The 17,865-nt window shown below is 32.9% G+C and overlaps 1 protein-coding gene across 6 annotated transcripts in view; it reads left to right on the forward strand.

Annotated features, from left to right (window-relative positions):
• drm (drumstick) overlaps nucleotides 1-17,047 on the forward strand; it is a 30,382-nt gene extending 13,335 nt beyond the window's left edge. For 3 of the 6 annotated variants that reach the window (XM_053754846.2, XM_053754843.2, XM_053754847.2), the window contains exons 2-3: nucleotides 6,483-6,748; nucleotides 14,758-17,047. In XM_053754846.2, coding sequence (XP_053610821.1) covers nucleotides 6,531-6,748; nucleotides 14,758-14,809 — 270 coding nt within the window. In that variant the 5' untranslated portion in view covers nucleotides 6,483-6,530 and the 3' untranslated portion in view covers nucleotides 14,810-17,047. Of the gene's footprint in view, nucleotides 1-1,767; nucleotides 1,916-5,951; nucleotides 6,120-6,482; nucleotides 6,749-14,436; nucleotides 14,516-14,757 lie in introns of those variants that run through there. The other 3 variants (XM_064436362.1, XM_053754845.1, XM_053754844.2) reach the window with 3 other exon arrangements.
• Nucleotides 17,048-17,865: the final 818 nt, after the last annotated feature.

Consider the following 17,865-nt stretch of genomic DNA (forward strand, 5'->3'; position numbering starts at 1 on the left):
CTTAATGTTAAGAGTTACGACATACTTTGACGACATGATGTAAAAATTTGATTGTAATGATTGAACTGATAGCTGATATCAATTGGACTATGATTGGAATATCAATTTCTGGATGATTGGAATATCAATTTCTGGATGATTGGAATATCAATTTTTGGATGATTGGAATATCAATTTCTGGATGATTGGAATATCAATTTCTGGATGATTGGAATATCAATTTTTAGATGATTGGAATATCAATTTTTGGATGATTGGAATATCAATTTTTAGACGATTGGAATATCAATTTTTGGATGATTGGAATATCAATTTTTAGTATTTTGCCAAAAGTCAATAATCATATAATAAATAAAAATAATGTAGGCAATGCTTTGTAGTGATTACATAAACTTTTAAGAAAGATGTTCTCAATGAATACGCTTCTTTAGAGCATAACGATGCCTTTTATTGTGTGGTAAAATTTAATTACTTGAAACCAAACGGTTGGTAAAGTTTATGGCTGGCATTTGATCTTCAGTTCAATAGTTCAGTGCATGAACATTAAAATGATGCTCTTCATACAAAGAGATTTATTAAGGATGTGGTAAATTGCGTTCGAACATATTGTTGGAATGTGACCAAAAAATGAAATCGTATCAATGAAAAATATATTCAGCTATGTAAATAATAATAGATGCAGAAGCTAGAAAGAAATAAGAACAAATTGTTTTAATGTATTACATACTTTTACGATTCCAAATAAAATTCGTAGTATTGGATCAACGAAAAACAACGATAAAATAATTGTTTTCTATTTTTTAATTCTGGTTAACGTTTAAATTTTATTTAAGTAACATTTCATTCTTTCTAATACCCTTATTCTAAAAATGGACAGCTAATAACCATCTATAAATACAAACGCATAAACAAGATTTCTACTTCAATTACGGGGCTGCTAATCATGGTAACAACAACATTAAGTACTATACGAATAGGACAATATACCAACTATGTTGCTAACAATCAAATCACAACTTTAGTAGAACAAAACCTATTGTGTTGATTTGTGGAATTTTGCGATATTATGTTTGAAGTGGCAGTTTTTGTGGGCAATTATTATGAGTTGATTGTACGTGTAATATTGTACATGTAGGTGCGAATTTGTACAATGTTGTTAATGAAGCAAAATGACCAATAATATGTTTAAAAACATTAATATTGTCAGCAGTAAAAAATCTGTTGTACTTGCAGTAATTTTGCGTTTGTTGATGTGAATATAAATTTGTAATTCCATGAATTTATCACCGAAGTATGTTTTACCGACTTAAACACGTTGTACCAATCTCGTATCTCATGCATGACTGTATGTCACACACAATCCAGAAATAGTAGAGCATCCCACCGTGCTATGAAACAAATACCTTATAAGTCACGAGTTAGGTAACATACGACTCATTCGTACAACACTGAACTTTGCACTTACTTTCTGATGCAACACCTATAAATTTCTGACCTGCGAAAACCAGAAGCAATAAATTTTATTGATAATTTACTGTAGTAAATTATCGTAACAATAATTGACGTCATAAGCGTAAAACGTTCTAAGAAAATATAGCTCATTCACATTCAATGAACATTGATTTTTTCCCATGTTAAATACGAACCATTCCGTGAAAATGTCATGTCAATAGTTCAAGGGAGACCGTGACTCAGACGTTATGAAGATTTGTCTTAAAGATGTCTTGCGGTCTGTGACTCACCTGAAATCCGCTTGGACTAATTTAAATGAGCTTATATAAGTAAAATGAGCCGTCACACGCCTTTAGTTTTAGAAGACCATGCAAAGTTAATAAGTAAAAAGTGTTTGAACAAATGTAATGTATTGAGTGAAGTGAGTTTTGAGATGTGTTTCCAGATAGTGAATACTTCAAAGGTGCTATATTAGTTTTCGGTATATTAAAAAAAAATATTAATGTAGAAAATTTATAAAAGATAGTCTAATTTGCAACTTTAATCGTCCAAAATCAGTTGATCTTACAGATTTTGCGACATTTAGTTTCAACATAAAGTTTATTCTGGCGGTAACTTCTAAACAATAATCTAGTTAAAATAAGCTTATCAGGATGAGTTTTTCTACCATAAAAGGAGTATACTTTAATACAAGTACCTTACAAGTTTTTGCGACCTCGCTCTCGGGTTTACTGTTTGTCGTGATGTTACTATCATTAAAATTACCTAACTACCTATATGTTTTGAGGTATATTGCCCTGTGGACCAATTCATATGGCACTTATTTAAATACGCTTACCGATCTTGTGTCACGTGTCAATATTTTTCAGGCTAAAGTAGTTAAAATGCGATCCTCCTGGAGTACCTCGAGTTAAGTAGTTACGAGTGATATTGGTCTATTTGATTTGGAGAATTTATAAGAATTTCATTTACTTCTTCAAAACAAATGTACACGATTACTAGATTTTTAGCTCCAGATGCTCTAGAAGAAACGCGTTTTGTTTATTCCTTGATGAGCACCTGAAAAATAGTGACCGGTATCCCAAATGCAACAAGATTCTATCCGAATCGATGCCACTCGAATTGGTACGTAAATCTATATACTTTATATATATCCATTTTCTGGGATCAACATTCTGTTCTAAATTCTCCACGGGAATAGTTATTTTTCCGGGAGGAAAAGTAGCCTATGTCCTTCTCCATACTTAAATTTACATGTATACAAAAATTCAAAAAGATTGGATGAGTAAATAGAGCATTAGGTAGAAACAAACTTACTTTCGCATTAGTTAAAATAATATTAGTTTGGATTAGGATTTGTTACTCTTCTACGGTTCGGGTCAGTAATGTACAAAGCCCATGGTCAGCCATATTTGTTACTATAGCTAAGATAGACAATTAAACCACCAAACGAAAAGTGTACTTATGTTGGCTGTAGGTAGGTATGGTAGGCATTCTTGAAAGAATTACTGAGGCTTGTGTCTTGATCTTTTTGCGGTTGTATAAAATGATAGAAGTGATAAAATTTTAAGTATCCAACACTGTTGATAATAACTCTGACAGTGAATTCCCATCCATAATTCATGTTCCATAAGAAAGAACATATACGACTTATTTATCAATTCTATTCATCTTCGATCCTATTTAGACATTTACGATTAAAGACAAAACCTAATATGACTCATAACGTCTGAAAGTGAATATTGACTAATGCTTATTCTGCTTAATTAACGAGATGTTATGGTTGGTCATGTATGTGATTTGCTCATGAATACCAACTCATTAAGGTCTTAATCCATGGCTGCGCACGGACACGCTATATTCTATGGTATAGCTTAGCTTGACGTAACATTTGATTTTATTGGCAATTTTGTTCGATCTGTATAAGGTTTGTCGTGACGTGTTGCATCGTGAAGTTGTTTGATATTTTTTAACAGATTAAAATATTTCGCTTAGTAACACCGATCGTCGATCAAATTATATTATTTATATTTAAATGATCTTCTGATAATTTATTTATATTTAAAATATACATTTTTCGTCTCTAAATTCGTTGTTCAATTCCACTGTTATTGGAAAACTTGTACATAATGTACCTAAACTTCTTCCGTAAGATCTTTTCAATGTTATAGTGCATTGCAGTGGTCTAGCAGTCCTAGGCTCGAATTCGACTAGTGCTCTGCTATGCTGTGCTAATTTTAAAATGTAGATTAATTTTCGAACAACCAATAGAATTTCGACCTAAACTAAAACAAATTTCTTAACTTTTGGCAAACGAAAAGCTGGTTTTGGTTGTTGGAAACTTAGCTTCAGTTAGTACAGCATAGCAGAGCACTAGTCGAGTTCGGCCCTTACACGTCTTGTTCTGAACTCGTGACGGCCGCTCATAAGGCCCACTCGTACGCAGTTACGAGACTATAAAATTTCTCATAAGTGCCGCTACACGCTTGTTCCAAGAGCTGTTCTTTATTACTTCTTTGACTGTTTGAGTTTGTGAAAACCTTAGGGATTTTTGTACTAAATTGTGTGGTTGCATTTCAGAGATTTCTTCAACTGGGGTTAATAGTAGAAATATATCATTGTGAATATTAAGTTAATATTAAAGAAAACCTTGTCTGGAAACGGTTACAACAAAAAAAAATCGACTACTATACAAAATGTACCATCAGCAGCTAATTATACCTAGGGGACCCAAAATTTATTTTTACTTACCAAATATTTTTCCCCACATCTTTCTAATAAAATCTCAGCAACGTCTCTAATTGCATGCGTAATCTAGAAAGTACCCGGAGGTCTTTGTAATAACAGAAGCCGAAATGATCAACAATTTGCCGGCAACAGTACCGGTGCCGAAATAATCATGAATCGTGTGTGTTTTACCCACTGGGCGTTTAAGATTCGACCCAAAAGAAAAAAACAGATCCATATAATTTTTCAAAAAATTTGTGCATTCCATGCAACCGACATTAACGTTAAAGTAATTTCTGTATATAAAATATTAAGTAAATAATAAAAGTACTAAATTAATTCCATAAAAGAGTAATACATCTTTTTTATAGAATTAATTCAGTACTCAATCGACCTTCATGATAAGGCGTATGTATGGGAGATAATTTTTTAATGATCCTGGTTTGAGACGGAAGCTCCATGGATTATGCCATAGATGCCCAATATTTTTCCACTTTCTTTTCAAAAAGTCGTGCGCAAACCTATTTACTAATTAAGTTTGCGCTCGACTTTTTGTGACAGAAACTGAAAATTATTGAGCATAAACTAATGTCTGTGTGAGGTAGGGTCGAATTATGAAGGTCCAGTGGGTGTTAGACCATCGTGAGTGAAACCGTGGTAGCGCCCCAAGCCACCGGTTGCTTCCCACACGACATTGAAACTATACCATACAGTTTCCATCGTTTTATTAATTTGTGCAGTTTCATATGTGTCATCCTTACATGTTATAAAACAAAGTCTTTTGCCGCGTTTGTCTGTGTGTCTATTCGCGATAAACTTAAAAACTACTGCACGGATTTTCATGCGGTTTTCACCAATAGATTGTGTGAATCCTGGGGTAGGTTTAGGTGTACAATTTATTTTGTTTTTACCCGAAGCGAAGCCGGGACCGGAGTAACGTATCAATGTTGTGCCAAGGAATAATACATGTGTATTGTTTGGACATCGTCTATTTTAGTTCTAATCACTTCAAATTCACTTCTTCATTCAATTCTTCTTCTTCAATCATACAAATTCATTTCTTTTAGAGTTCTTTTCGATTTGCTAGCACTGGTGTCAGATTCTATTCAAGTCACCTAAGGCCGTTTGACATGATTTTAAATTACTGATGTAGGAAATGACATTAAAATACAGAATGCTTTTAAAATGTTGCAATATGGAAATATTTTGTATAGAACGATCGTATTTTCATATATTATATAAGATCTACTTTTGAGTTGTTTGTGCATTTTGCTAGCATTTGCTATTTGCTTCTAACTCTATGTATGCAAAATTTCAAAATGATTGATTGAGTAAATACAGCGTGAAGAGTTTTCACATTTATAATGTTAGTTGGGATTATTTTGTGATTTCTAATAAGTACCTACAATTATACTTAAACTTGAACTTGTGTACTAGTCGACATTGCTCGACTTATTGCTTCAATTATGGATCTACATCTCTATCGAGAGTACTATATGTACTGTATTTTTACTATAGCGTAATTTAAAGTAATAATTACTTAAATACAATATTTTGAACGAACACAGGTCGCAGAGACAGTTGATTCAACGTAATAGAACTTGTGTTGTATTTTGCCAAAGACTAATATCAAAACGCCCACCGGGTCGGCAAGCGATTCCCGAGACATCGCGCTACCTGTCCATTGCGCCACGTGGTGGGGGCTTCCGCGTAACATTATCAGTTGGTAGTATCCGCACCCTCTCGCCTTCTTACCAGCCAGTTGCTAAACGCACCCGCTCCTGATCGGACGCTACTTTGACACTTCTATACTATTACACGATCTATGTCCGCGATTTTTCAAATTCGGAACGCATTGTGATTACTTAATTTGTTACTTCGGTTTCCGAACGTGATTTGTGGAAGTGTTTTTTATTAGTTTTAATTTAAAGCCGTCAAAGGTGTGTACGTTATAAAACCATAATTTGGATGCTAATTGCGATAATTTATTCGTTTCATATCGTTAATGTGTTAACGTTGTTACTACGAGTTATAACTACGATACTTAGTAGTACATGCGGATGTAAAAATCTAACAAAATAATGACTAAAACCATGAACTGTAAACATAACCTTTTTGATACATTGTTACTTTTTACTGAGTAAAATAATTGGATACTTTTTAAACAACCTGTACTTACGCATACATTACAAAATACACATACCTAACTTTTATCTCTGTAGTATAACAGCAACCTTACAGCATTACAATAGGGTTGACAATAATTCGTTTTCCAGTTATCTGATAAGATATGGTTTTTACAGGCGCTGTAGCCCCGCCCGTCTCCAGCGTCGCATCATAGATCAGACAAAATGTTCGCTGTGATGCAGATCGACGAAGATCACACTAGGGACTTCAGGCGTAAACTTCGCCCTAAGTGCGAGTTTGTGTGCAAATACTGCCAGCGCCGCTTCACCAAGTCCTATAACCTGATGATACATGAACGCACCCACAAGAGTCCTGAACTGTCTTTCAGTTGTGAAGTCTGTGGCAAGAGTTTCAAGAGACAGGACAACCTACGCCAGCACAGGTGAGTTCTAATTTTGAATTCGGTGGTGTTCTTTTTTTAAAATTTAAATTTAGTACATTATTTTCGGTTATTCTTTTTGTTGATACAATTTGTGATAGGTTATTTTCTGTATTTTATCGTATTCATTTATGCATCTGTAATATTAGTATTTTCTTTTGTAAATATGTCGGTAAATAAAAATTAGAATATAAAGTTAACTTGACAATGTTGTAGTGTTTTTAATGTGTTTCGTAAATAATTAGTACTTTTATTGCCTTGGTAATGGCGATCGTAAGGTCATAATTTCATTATGAAACTGTTGTCAAGATATATGTAGAAGTATACATAATTTGGCATAATACTTGTACTTTAAAAGCCGCTTCGGTATTTCTTGTGTCATATTGGTAATTTTATCGTATTTAATAAGTTCCTATATAAAAAAAAAGAAATTCAAAAATCTAAAGAAATGTACGCGATGTTTTGGAACAAATGTTTGAAAAAAAAAATACCCGTCCTGTATAGGACGGGTATTTGGACGTTCTTTTGGATTCTTCATGAATTATTCATGCCGTATTTTAAAGGACTATACATAGATATAGGTACATATCAGCGATCGGCCTAGATAGCTCGCGGTTGACACCTGGTCAGGTGAGACTTGCAAGGCTGCGGCTTACCTACCATCAGACAGAATTAGGGCCCTGCCCATCTCGGGAGCACTCGCCCGGCATCAGATGAGGAGACCGGCCATTGACTACTGTTTCAAGTTACATTCAGTTGGTAGCACAATCCATACTAATAAATGCAAAAGTCTGTCTATCTGTCTGTCTTTCAAACCGCTGGATGGATTTTGATTGGTATGTAGGTATAGTGAAAGAACCGCGGTCAAACATAGACTACTTATTTTTCAAAAATCATCCCCTAAATTACTATAATGGGGGTGAAAATTGACGCGGGCGTTAAATAATGGTAATAAGTGTTAAGTGCGTAAATGAACAAAATTCTTCAATAATGTTATAGACAGAATAGTTTTTTGTACCGGCGTGTTCTCGGTGACATTCGAGACTGTGATGCCGCAAAGGCCACGGTCAGCGTAAAAAATAAACTTTAAACTTTTGAAGATTCAGCGGTGTTTTTACCGGGTCCCGGCTTCATGTCAACCCTTTTTGGAAATGTTATTGTTGCCTATTAGTTACACAATATCCACGGGAAAATATGGATTTCTGCACTAGGGCAGAATAGTATTAGGTAGTTAGGCTGTTCTAATTCATTTAAGCTGTGCGGTGGATCGGTTGAGTTCGACTTCATATAACTTTTAAACTAAACAAGCCGCCCGTCCCGGCTTCGCTCAGATAAAAACACAATAAATTATACACCTAAACCTTCCTCAGGAATCACACTATATATTGGTGAAAACCGCATGAAATCCCGTGCAGTAGTTTTTGTGTTTATCATGAACAGACAGACAGACGCGGCAGAGGACTTTGTTTTATAATATGTAAGGATAGTGTTTATTAGATAGTTTACATTGTTCCGATCAAAGAACCGTTTACAACAAATTATGCTTATTTGTAATGACAATTCTAGAATACCATTTAAATAGACAATATTTTAAAATAACCATCTGAACATCTCTTTTATGTGGTTGTTATCAAGAGGCAGTCCAATGATCTTAAGAATTAATACTTATTAAAATACGTCAATACTCCTTTATATACTTACATTAAATTAAATACGAATTAATCGAAGTGATAGATCAACTTTAAGAATAGGTACATGTACCTAAGTTGATCTAATCTGTGGGTGAAGTGCGGGTTTGCATTTCACTTCTCACCATCGAATTGATTCGAAGTGAGACGCAACGACAACCACACTGCAATGTGATTGGTTCGCTGCGTCTCACTTCGAATCGATTGGATTGGAACCCTGTGTACGATTTGCGAAATAGTAGGTACGTAGGTATTACCTTTCGATTTCCAAATCGATTCAGCAGATATTGTGATACAGAAGTATCATAAATTTGAAGATAATCTAATGATACGATTAAGCTTTGTTCAGACTAGCTTTGAATATTTCGTTTTGTTAATCATATTTTGGATAATATTCAATTTGAATTAAATTTGTTTTATATTACTTTCGTCATTCTATTTGGTTCAGTGACTCTGTAACATTGTTTTATTTAATTTACTTGTCAAGTTACTTCAACCCTTTTTATATGCGATTTTGATGTTTACATTCTTTCATTCTTCTTATTTAAGTCAAATATGTTTTATAAGCGTTTCACGTTTATTTTGAAAAAAAAAAATGATAAATTTGTATAGAAATAAAAAATAGCTTTGGACTTAGTTTCTCATGTTATATAAGTTATATTATACATACATACACTGTGACGATGCGTATATAAATAAATTATTATGATTGTCCTTGAAGTAGAATCGCAAACAAATAGCGAATAAAACGTCTATCAAAGTATGTTTTATTAGCTATCTTGAGCTGATAAAACATAATACTTGGCAAACTAAAAAAATAACAGCTCCATGTCTACCTGTCAATAGAGTTCATTAAACTTCTTAATTTATATCAGTTTACATTTGGGTTAGTAGATTGGGAGAGTTAAAAGGACACTACGAGCTAGATATACATAATTATAACCACATGGCATAAATCTCAATTGTATTCCCAATTCGTTTACTAAAGTATTTAATAAGTATATGTGACGTTCCATGGGTAAAGGTACCTTATAGTCGACTTTAGTTGCAAACTTTTCAATGATCAAAGTTAAAAATATATAAAAAAACCGTCCATAGGTTACCTCATGTCACATACTTGATGAACACACATAAAAGCTATATATTATATATGAGGAAGACAAACTATTTCCTTTAATTACAATTTAAATGATAAAGCACGCTATCAGTCGCGGTTTCAAACTATCAAAAAGTAGAAACTTGAGTTGTCCATTTTGTCACATGGCGTTTAGGTGAGTAAACTCGCACAATGTGAACTATATTAATAGCTGCGTTCACACATGTCAGTCAGGATTGTCACCGCGTGTCGGGCGGTTGTCATTCGTAATTAACATACAATGTGCTAGTAGCCACGTGACACCGAATGCAAATGTTGTCCGAGATGAAAAAGGCGCAAATTAGAGTTTAGCTGTAATTAAGATTTTTTGTTTTTCTTTTTGTATTTAAGTAAATATAGTTTCAGTTATGGATTTACCTAAAATAATAGAATATCAAACCCCTTATCAAATCTCTTCTTATTTACAAGAACAGCTAGAATATAAATTGATGTATGAAATATTTCTGAACTTGAACAGTCAAATTTCAACGATTATCATTATTTAGTACATATTTATTGTCATCGCATTGGATCGAGATTTCGAGCAAACACGAGGCCATTGTGCAGCAGCGGGGCACAAAATAGGCTGGCAAATATACGTTTACTGCGCTGAATATTTTAAAAATTTCACTGAAATTATAAAACGGGGTACATACGAGTGGAACGGTTCCGTGTGAATGCCGCAGATCCGGCACGGCGCTACCGAGATGGTCGATAGATCGCTCACGCTCGAGTCGTGAGCTCGTGACGGACCCGTGTGTTAACGGTGCTTAATGGGCCCTAATGCTTCCGAAACTGTGCGAACGCGGACGGTAGCCCACAAGAGAACAGCACACGTGACTTGTGCGGTATAATTTGCAGCAGGGTTGCAATCTGCTGAGGGTTTACGGAAACCAAAGCTTGCACCAGTCAACTTTGGTGTTGACTTTAACTCGACAACATCACAGCTCGGCCTTAATGTATTCATCAGGATCTTTGACATTCTAAACAATACATATTTTATTATTGACTATCTATTTCGTTTTATGCTATAAAATTTGGTACTTATTTCACGTCACTCACGCGATATACAAGTTTATATTTTCTTGCTTTGACTTTATCATCACTTAGGCACTTATTTTCATAATACATCAATACAGTTATTTCGAGTAAAAAATTTTGAGGACCAGCCCTATCGAACAGTTTATGCGCGCTCGTACAAGGAAACAATGTGTACCGCGCTTTAACCGTTGGTCGAAATTGCGGTTATTTGTCAGTGCACCCATGTATGTGATACTCGTTTTGGCCCACCACTCACAGTTGCCCTCATAGTTTAGAAAGGTTACGTGCGATCTGTTTCTGTTATGATTTCGCCTCTGGCAGATGACTTCGAAATTTCTTCATTTTCTTTGAGATTTTTCTCTTTTATTAACTCTTCTCTTCTATATGGAGCATGGCAAATGATTACTTTATAACGTAGTGAAATATTGTTAAAGTGAAAAGTATCATTATCATAGTGAAGATTTTGTTTGTGCCTTCTATTTGTTATATCTAATCTAAAAGTGGGTTCCATACAAATTTGATACTTAATATATTTCTGGTAATTTTTTACAAAAATCAGAATCTTGTAATAATTCGCACTTTACATAAACGAAATGATGCATTTTTTTCTGAGGGAATGTAATAAAAACTACTCAACAAGCAACAATCGTGACCTGATATTCTCAACACGTCATTACCTTACGTAATATAATTTTAGTTCCCGATCCGGGAGTTCAATAACACCAATTGCCATCACACGATTTGTTATCGATTTGTTTGTTCATACAAATGGTAGCCAGAGATATGAAAAACTCAAATTTGAATTCAAAGTACTTACCCAAGTACAAAAAGAAAGTAAAATCTGAAAGAAAGAAAACCTGAAAGAGATCGATGTTTTTAAAAGTCTTAAATTAAATTTGAATACTCAGATTTTCATAATGTCAACTGCCCTATGCCTTAAAAGGATATTGGAAACAAACCAAGACATGACCAGGTAGTCGAAGAGTACAACTATGCTGATTGCCGATATATGAATGCTCTTTAACTTCTTGACGCATTTGAAATGTATTTTTTACAATTAGTGCAGAAGAAAAAGTAACTGGCGTATTTTGTTTTCCTTTCACTCCCTGGTAATTGAGGTTTTTGTGATGATGAAATTATTTTCGGTCGTATGGTCTCCCACCCTATATGGTATCAAGCCAGTATTAGTCGCGTGTGAACTTCACAGCGTGAGCGCCGACGGCAGTCGCTACCGACCACTGATTGCTTTAATATGACCTCCAAGCAGTAATGTATGCGGAAGTGTTTGATTTTAATCGTGGGCTTACTCTCTCTCTCTCTCTCTCTCTCTCTCTCTCTGATGCTCACTTGTTCCCAGTTCATTTCTCCCGTAGTTGGGGTCCGCGTAAAAAAAAATCTGAAGATTTAACGACACGACTGTGATTTTATCCAACATTAACTCTTTTCGGGAATGTTATTATTCTCTCAAGGATTTTTATCGCTTAGTTGTTTCGCATATAAACTAGGACGTAGATTATAATCTAGAGTGAGGAAAATGTACTATAGTTACTACTTTGTTTATTGGTTTTTATAATAATTAATGATTTTCAAATCCTTGTTTATAGGAGTAAAATTAAAAAAATATATTAATAAGTACATCAGGAATGCAGTTTAAAAACAAAAGCCAATTAAATTGATATAATTGCAGTGCACTTTCGATGTCCGATTTTGTTAGCTCAGTGGGTCATCGGTGCACAATGTTGCGATCTTCTTATCGAGTGAGATCCGATGCACGCGCGAATCGTACTGATGCTGTAACGATTGAAATTGTTTTCATTTTAATTTATTCAGATTTTGTTATTTTCTGTATACATAAAATCAAAGCACCTACCGATTGTCTTTTTATATCGATACATAATCTCAGAACAATGATTAAAGTACATAACATTGAACTGTTATCAGCCATCAGCCTAACCTAATCTAACTAAATTATTTTCTTTAAATGAAATAAGACATATAATTTTATATGACCAAAAGTGTTCTAACTAGACTCGAACGATTCTCGAACTCGATTAAAACTCGAAGTATCGAGATTTCGATACCGAGAAGTAAAGGGCGCAGGTGACACAGTCCACGGCATTTATTTCACTTCCGTGCGATACAACACTGGGTTAGAACGTGCACACCCTGTAGTATGTGCGACTGTGGGAACCGAATCTTTTGGTCTGTATACAGCGTGTTTCAAAATTAGATGATATGAGATCACAAAAAAATAAATGATCTGGGGGCCAAATAGCTATTCCTGCAATCGAAGCTCATTACATCAATGATCTCAATTTCGAAATTTATAAGTAAATTCAAAAAGTTTGATCGATCGATCCGATCTATCAGAAAATTGATGAAATAAACTTCAATTGTAAATAAAATTATATAGGTACAAACCCCAATGTTTTAGTTTACTTTGATAGATAGATAAATCTTTTGTTTGACTAAAAACACAAACACACAAAAAGAAGAACTGACATGAAGCATCATAAGAATTATTAAAGCTTTATTAAAAAAAAACACAGTCATGTCCTTAGCATTTTAGATCTAGGATTATTAACCCACACAATTGTGTAGGTTTCCCAATCAATTACAAACTTTACCGAAACATCAAACGTCTAATAATAGTCCCAAACGGCACATTTCTGATACCGTCCAATTTAAACAGCCTATATAAGGCTAGGTTTCTCGAAACACTCCTAATTAAACGCGCTCGAGGTGCGATCGAGAACAATTGGACATTTCAACTACAATCCAATCGTTGAGATTCATTTAGATTATGCTTGGTAAGTTGTTTTAGGTGTGGGTTTTAGCGATGAAAGTACCCATTGAACCGCCGAGATAAAAAAAAATGCGTTTTTCCAATTACTTAAATATGTTCCACAAAAAGTATCCATGTGTCCTAATTGTAAAATACTTTTGACTGTTTTAAAATTATTATAGAAACTTTTTTATATTGTTTAAATAAAAAAGGAATTTGATACAAGCTGCAAACAGAAAATAACTATATTGTTTATATTAGTAGGTAATAATAATGATATAGCGCAGCGTTATATTAACGACACAAGTAATACCGGCAATAATTATTTTCACTGTTATAATAAAATTTAGAACTTTAATGAATTAACAATTTAATGTACAGTACACAATAATAATCCGTTTGAGTAACCACAAGAAGATTTTGTAGTAACAGTAAATTAAAAACTAACATTTCTGTCGGCAGATATTTTTTGAATGGTATTTAGTCATGGTCAAAAGATTTAATTCCAAATAAAGTTGTTTAGGGTCCTCCACTAATCCCTTTAAAATGTTGGCACCATTGTCCGTTGGGATTCTACTTTTTTAAAACAAAATCACTAATCTTATTTCTTAATCCCCTGCGAGTTTAGTTCTAAGAACGTTTAGGATGTCCGCCAAACGGCGGATTATTTTAAAATTCGATTGTTTATGTTTTCTCTTGTTTATGGTAACGGTAATTTTAAGGTTTTAATCTATGGACAATAACTAACTACAGCACAATGTTTTTCTTGCACTGAAATTAACTTTAACACCTGTCGGCATGTCACAGTTTTTTGTCTTTCACAAATCTGTAAAATTACCTTTTCTGTAAAATTACTTTTGTGAAGTTTTTAACACTAAGAGTTATTTTTAAATGGGTGTGCGTAAAGTATAGATGCCATATTTTTAAGTACTTAATCATCTAATTATTGGTCAAAAATAGATGAAATAAAAGCATATCGCAGCTACCTATTTAAAAGTAAAATAAAAAAAAAATACTAATATTTTTTTCTCAATTGTTGTAGATGTAGTCAATGCTTGTGGCGGTGAAGGTGACGGAGTAAGCACGATCCCCTACTACAGCGGTCTCTCTTACACAATAGAGTAAGAATCCATTTTATTTCATAAGATTCTCTTTTTGAAATAATATTGTAAGAATCATGTAACTAGAAATTCAAAATTGCAAGATTCTTTTCATAATATGGAAAAATAAGACCGCGATTTTTAAAATAAATGATCGTGCAATTTTATACCCTACAAGCATTTGTATAGATCGATATAACTACTACCATAACTTGTTTCATGTTTTATTTATATGATTTACTTACGTTATGTTCTTGTTACAGAGAAATTCACTACAATCCGACAAAAGAGAGTACCATGTATATGAGGTGGTGATAAATCATCAATTGCAACATAATGACGTCATCGCTTTTAACAATCCGGAGTAACATTTTACGTGACAGTATTCGTGCTTCATCATTAATACCGCCAGAATGGGATATTGCAATGAAGTTTTAAATTTAGAATCTCGATTCTAAATTTGAATGAATGCAAAGATGAATTCTAAAATCTAAATTTTGGAGCAGTATTTGACTATTTATTTGCGAATTGAAATTTAATAATGAAACTTTTTTTAATATAAAATAAATGGTCACTTACTGTAATAAGATTTAATCTTTGTGATATTATGGAGAAATAAAATCGTCTTCGTAGGTGATAAAAATGTTGTAATATTTATGCGATGAATAGATATTCAAACAAAAACTTCTAGCTACAGTTTACTTCAAAATAATTTTCATAATACCTATTTGATAAAATGAAACTAATTTGATGATGACAATATCATACATAAAAACATAATTTTAAAACATTTTTTGAGTTCGCCTATAAATTCACTTAATCTTTCAATGATTTATTTGACATAAAAGTTTTGCTTGGATATATATTCTTAGTTATATAAATATAGACAGAACATTCTGGTGATTTGTATATAGTATTTATTAGTTTTAGTGATGGTAGCATTTAAACAGCTTAACTGCTTAGCTATATGTTAATGTAAAATAATATTTATATTATGTTTAAAATATTGTTTTTATTTTAAGCTTCTTGTACGTAGAACGTATATTGTTCTAATTGAGAGAGGTTTGAGGAAATTAACGGAAGGTTTTCAGGTATTTTTTAATTTATTTTTTATAGTAGTTTACGAGATAGTCCATGTATTTTGTTTACTGTATATTTGGGTCGTTCCTAATGTTTAGAATTACGAGATGACAGGTGGTTGTTATATGAAACGTCAAGTTGGAATATTATTCGCATAAACAAAAATAGAAAATTTGGGTTCATTAAAAAATTATACGTAAATTATTCGCAGTGATTTTGCTATTCTTTACATAAATAATAATGATATAGAAATGTCTATACAAGCGAGACACAATTTGTAAACTAAGCATATTAATTTAAGTCAGTAATTTAGACATACATAAAAGCATACGAATTCGAGATAATATTTTGTTACTTCAGCTTTTTTTAAAGTTTCGGTGGTAAAACCATTTTTCGTGTTTTCTCCCGCCAATAGGAAAAAGATTTTGTAATAATTATAATTTGATCACTATTTGCTGTAAATATATATTAAAAAAAAGATATTGAAATGTATGTCTCTTCATTGAAACTTTTTCAAATTTTTTATAATGTGCTGATTATATCTATTTACTTTCAAAGTGATTCGATAAAAAGACATGGCAAAAATGTGTGTCTACTTTTGAGTAAAGTATCTTAATAAACGGGGTATATAAGAATTCGTGAATTAGTTTCAAAATATAGCAACTATAAAGGAAAACGTTTATTTATCTATGTATATAAATAGCTTGTCAAAAAAATCTGCACTTTATAATTGGCTTCCAAGTAACTTTACCATATTTCGATGAATCAGCGAAACGTGCGGTAAAGTTAATAGAATTTAACCTTCGCTGTCTTTACACGATATATACATTTATATATGGACTGTCATATAAGACGGTATATGCTTATGCTTTAATTATTGTATTGGGAACTATAATTCTATTAAACATGATTTAAGATTTAAAAAACTATATTTTTTATTGAATATCAAATTCCGAATAATTCAGGGTTTCAAAGATACCAGTTCAATTTTCACTTGAAGAATGATATGACTCAATTAAAAAAATGTTGAACGAAAGAACGATATTTTCATATACTATTTCCATACAAAGTTCGAACAGCAGATTAGTAAATAGGATATCTTTTTCGCTACTTATTTTTAAATACGAGTTTCATGTACCAAATCAAGAGGCCTACCGTGAAAGATACAAATACTTATGCTGTCTCTTTTTTCCTATATCATGTGAAAGAGAACGTTTGGACAAAATACGACTTGTATCTAAAAATCACCCCATTTTAAGCCCTTTTAAGCTAAGCTATATTCATGTTTAACATAATTAAGATGGTTAAAAATAACATTCCAAGTGCCAATAAACGGACAGAATATGTCTGTCAGTAGCCATGTTTTTAAATATAATTCTTAGATGTATAAAATTATAATTGACTATTTTACATTATGTATGTATCTATTCCAGTTCATTGTGTAGATCAATGGTAATAAATGAATGATTAAAATTGATTTTCTTTTATTTATTTATATAATATTTCAGACGTCAGGATCAGCCCCACAATCGCGGTAATATTTTTTTCTACATCGCAGTAGAATCTCGATCGTTTCCGCTTAAAAAAAAGCGTTAACGTCAAAGTTGACAGTTGCAACCCAGCGTTGGTTATACGAGGTTAAAATTGCGATACAGCTGAATTTATGACGAGATTAGGGGTCAAAACTATAGTAATTAGCCAACCACTTAATAGTAGTAATTATAACAGAGGCCTACCTGTAAAATTTACGTAAAGCTACTTGCAGGCCTAACATAAGCCACTTGCAGGCCAAACATAAAGTGATAGTTTTACATTACTACTTTTTATGCAAATATATCACAAACCGGTTAATGCAAGTTACTCAGAGCCGGTGTATCACGGGGAAGCTTAGGTGAGTGATATATATTGAGAAATAATTGAGGCCACAGTGTTACAAACTGGTATACTATTTTGTTTTCTATGTAAATAATAAAAAAATAGAATTAATCTAGATCAAATTTGTGACCATATTTAATACAACTGTTAGTGCCGGCAAGATTTCCTTCAATAAAATGTCTGTTGTCTTCAAATAATGTTATGTAATAATAAAAAGTGAACCAGTGTCTCTCTCTTAACTGAGTCTTTTCCCTGTTCCTTCCTCAGCTCTTGAGCATCGAAGCCCAAGGCCAGTTTGCCTACTTTTTCGTCTCCACTTCTGAAAGTAACACTGTCAAAAAGTTTACCAGTGTGTGTTATAATATAGATATATTATATTACCATACATATAGCAAATTCTCCCACGCATGCTAATT

This window comes from Plodia interpunctella, chromosome 14 (assembly GCF_027563975.2).
Source record: "Plodia interpunctella isolate USDA-ARS_2022_Savannah chromosome 14, ilPloInte3.2, whole genome shotgun sequence".
Lineage (NCBI taxonomy): Eukaryota > Metazoa > Arthropoda > Insecta > Lepidoptera > Pyralidae > Plodia > Plodia interpunctella.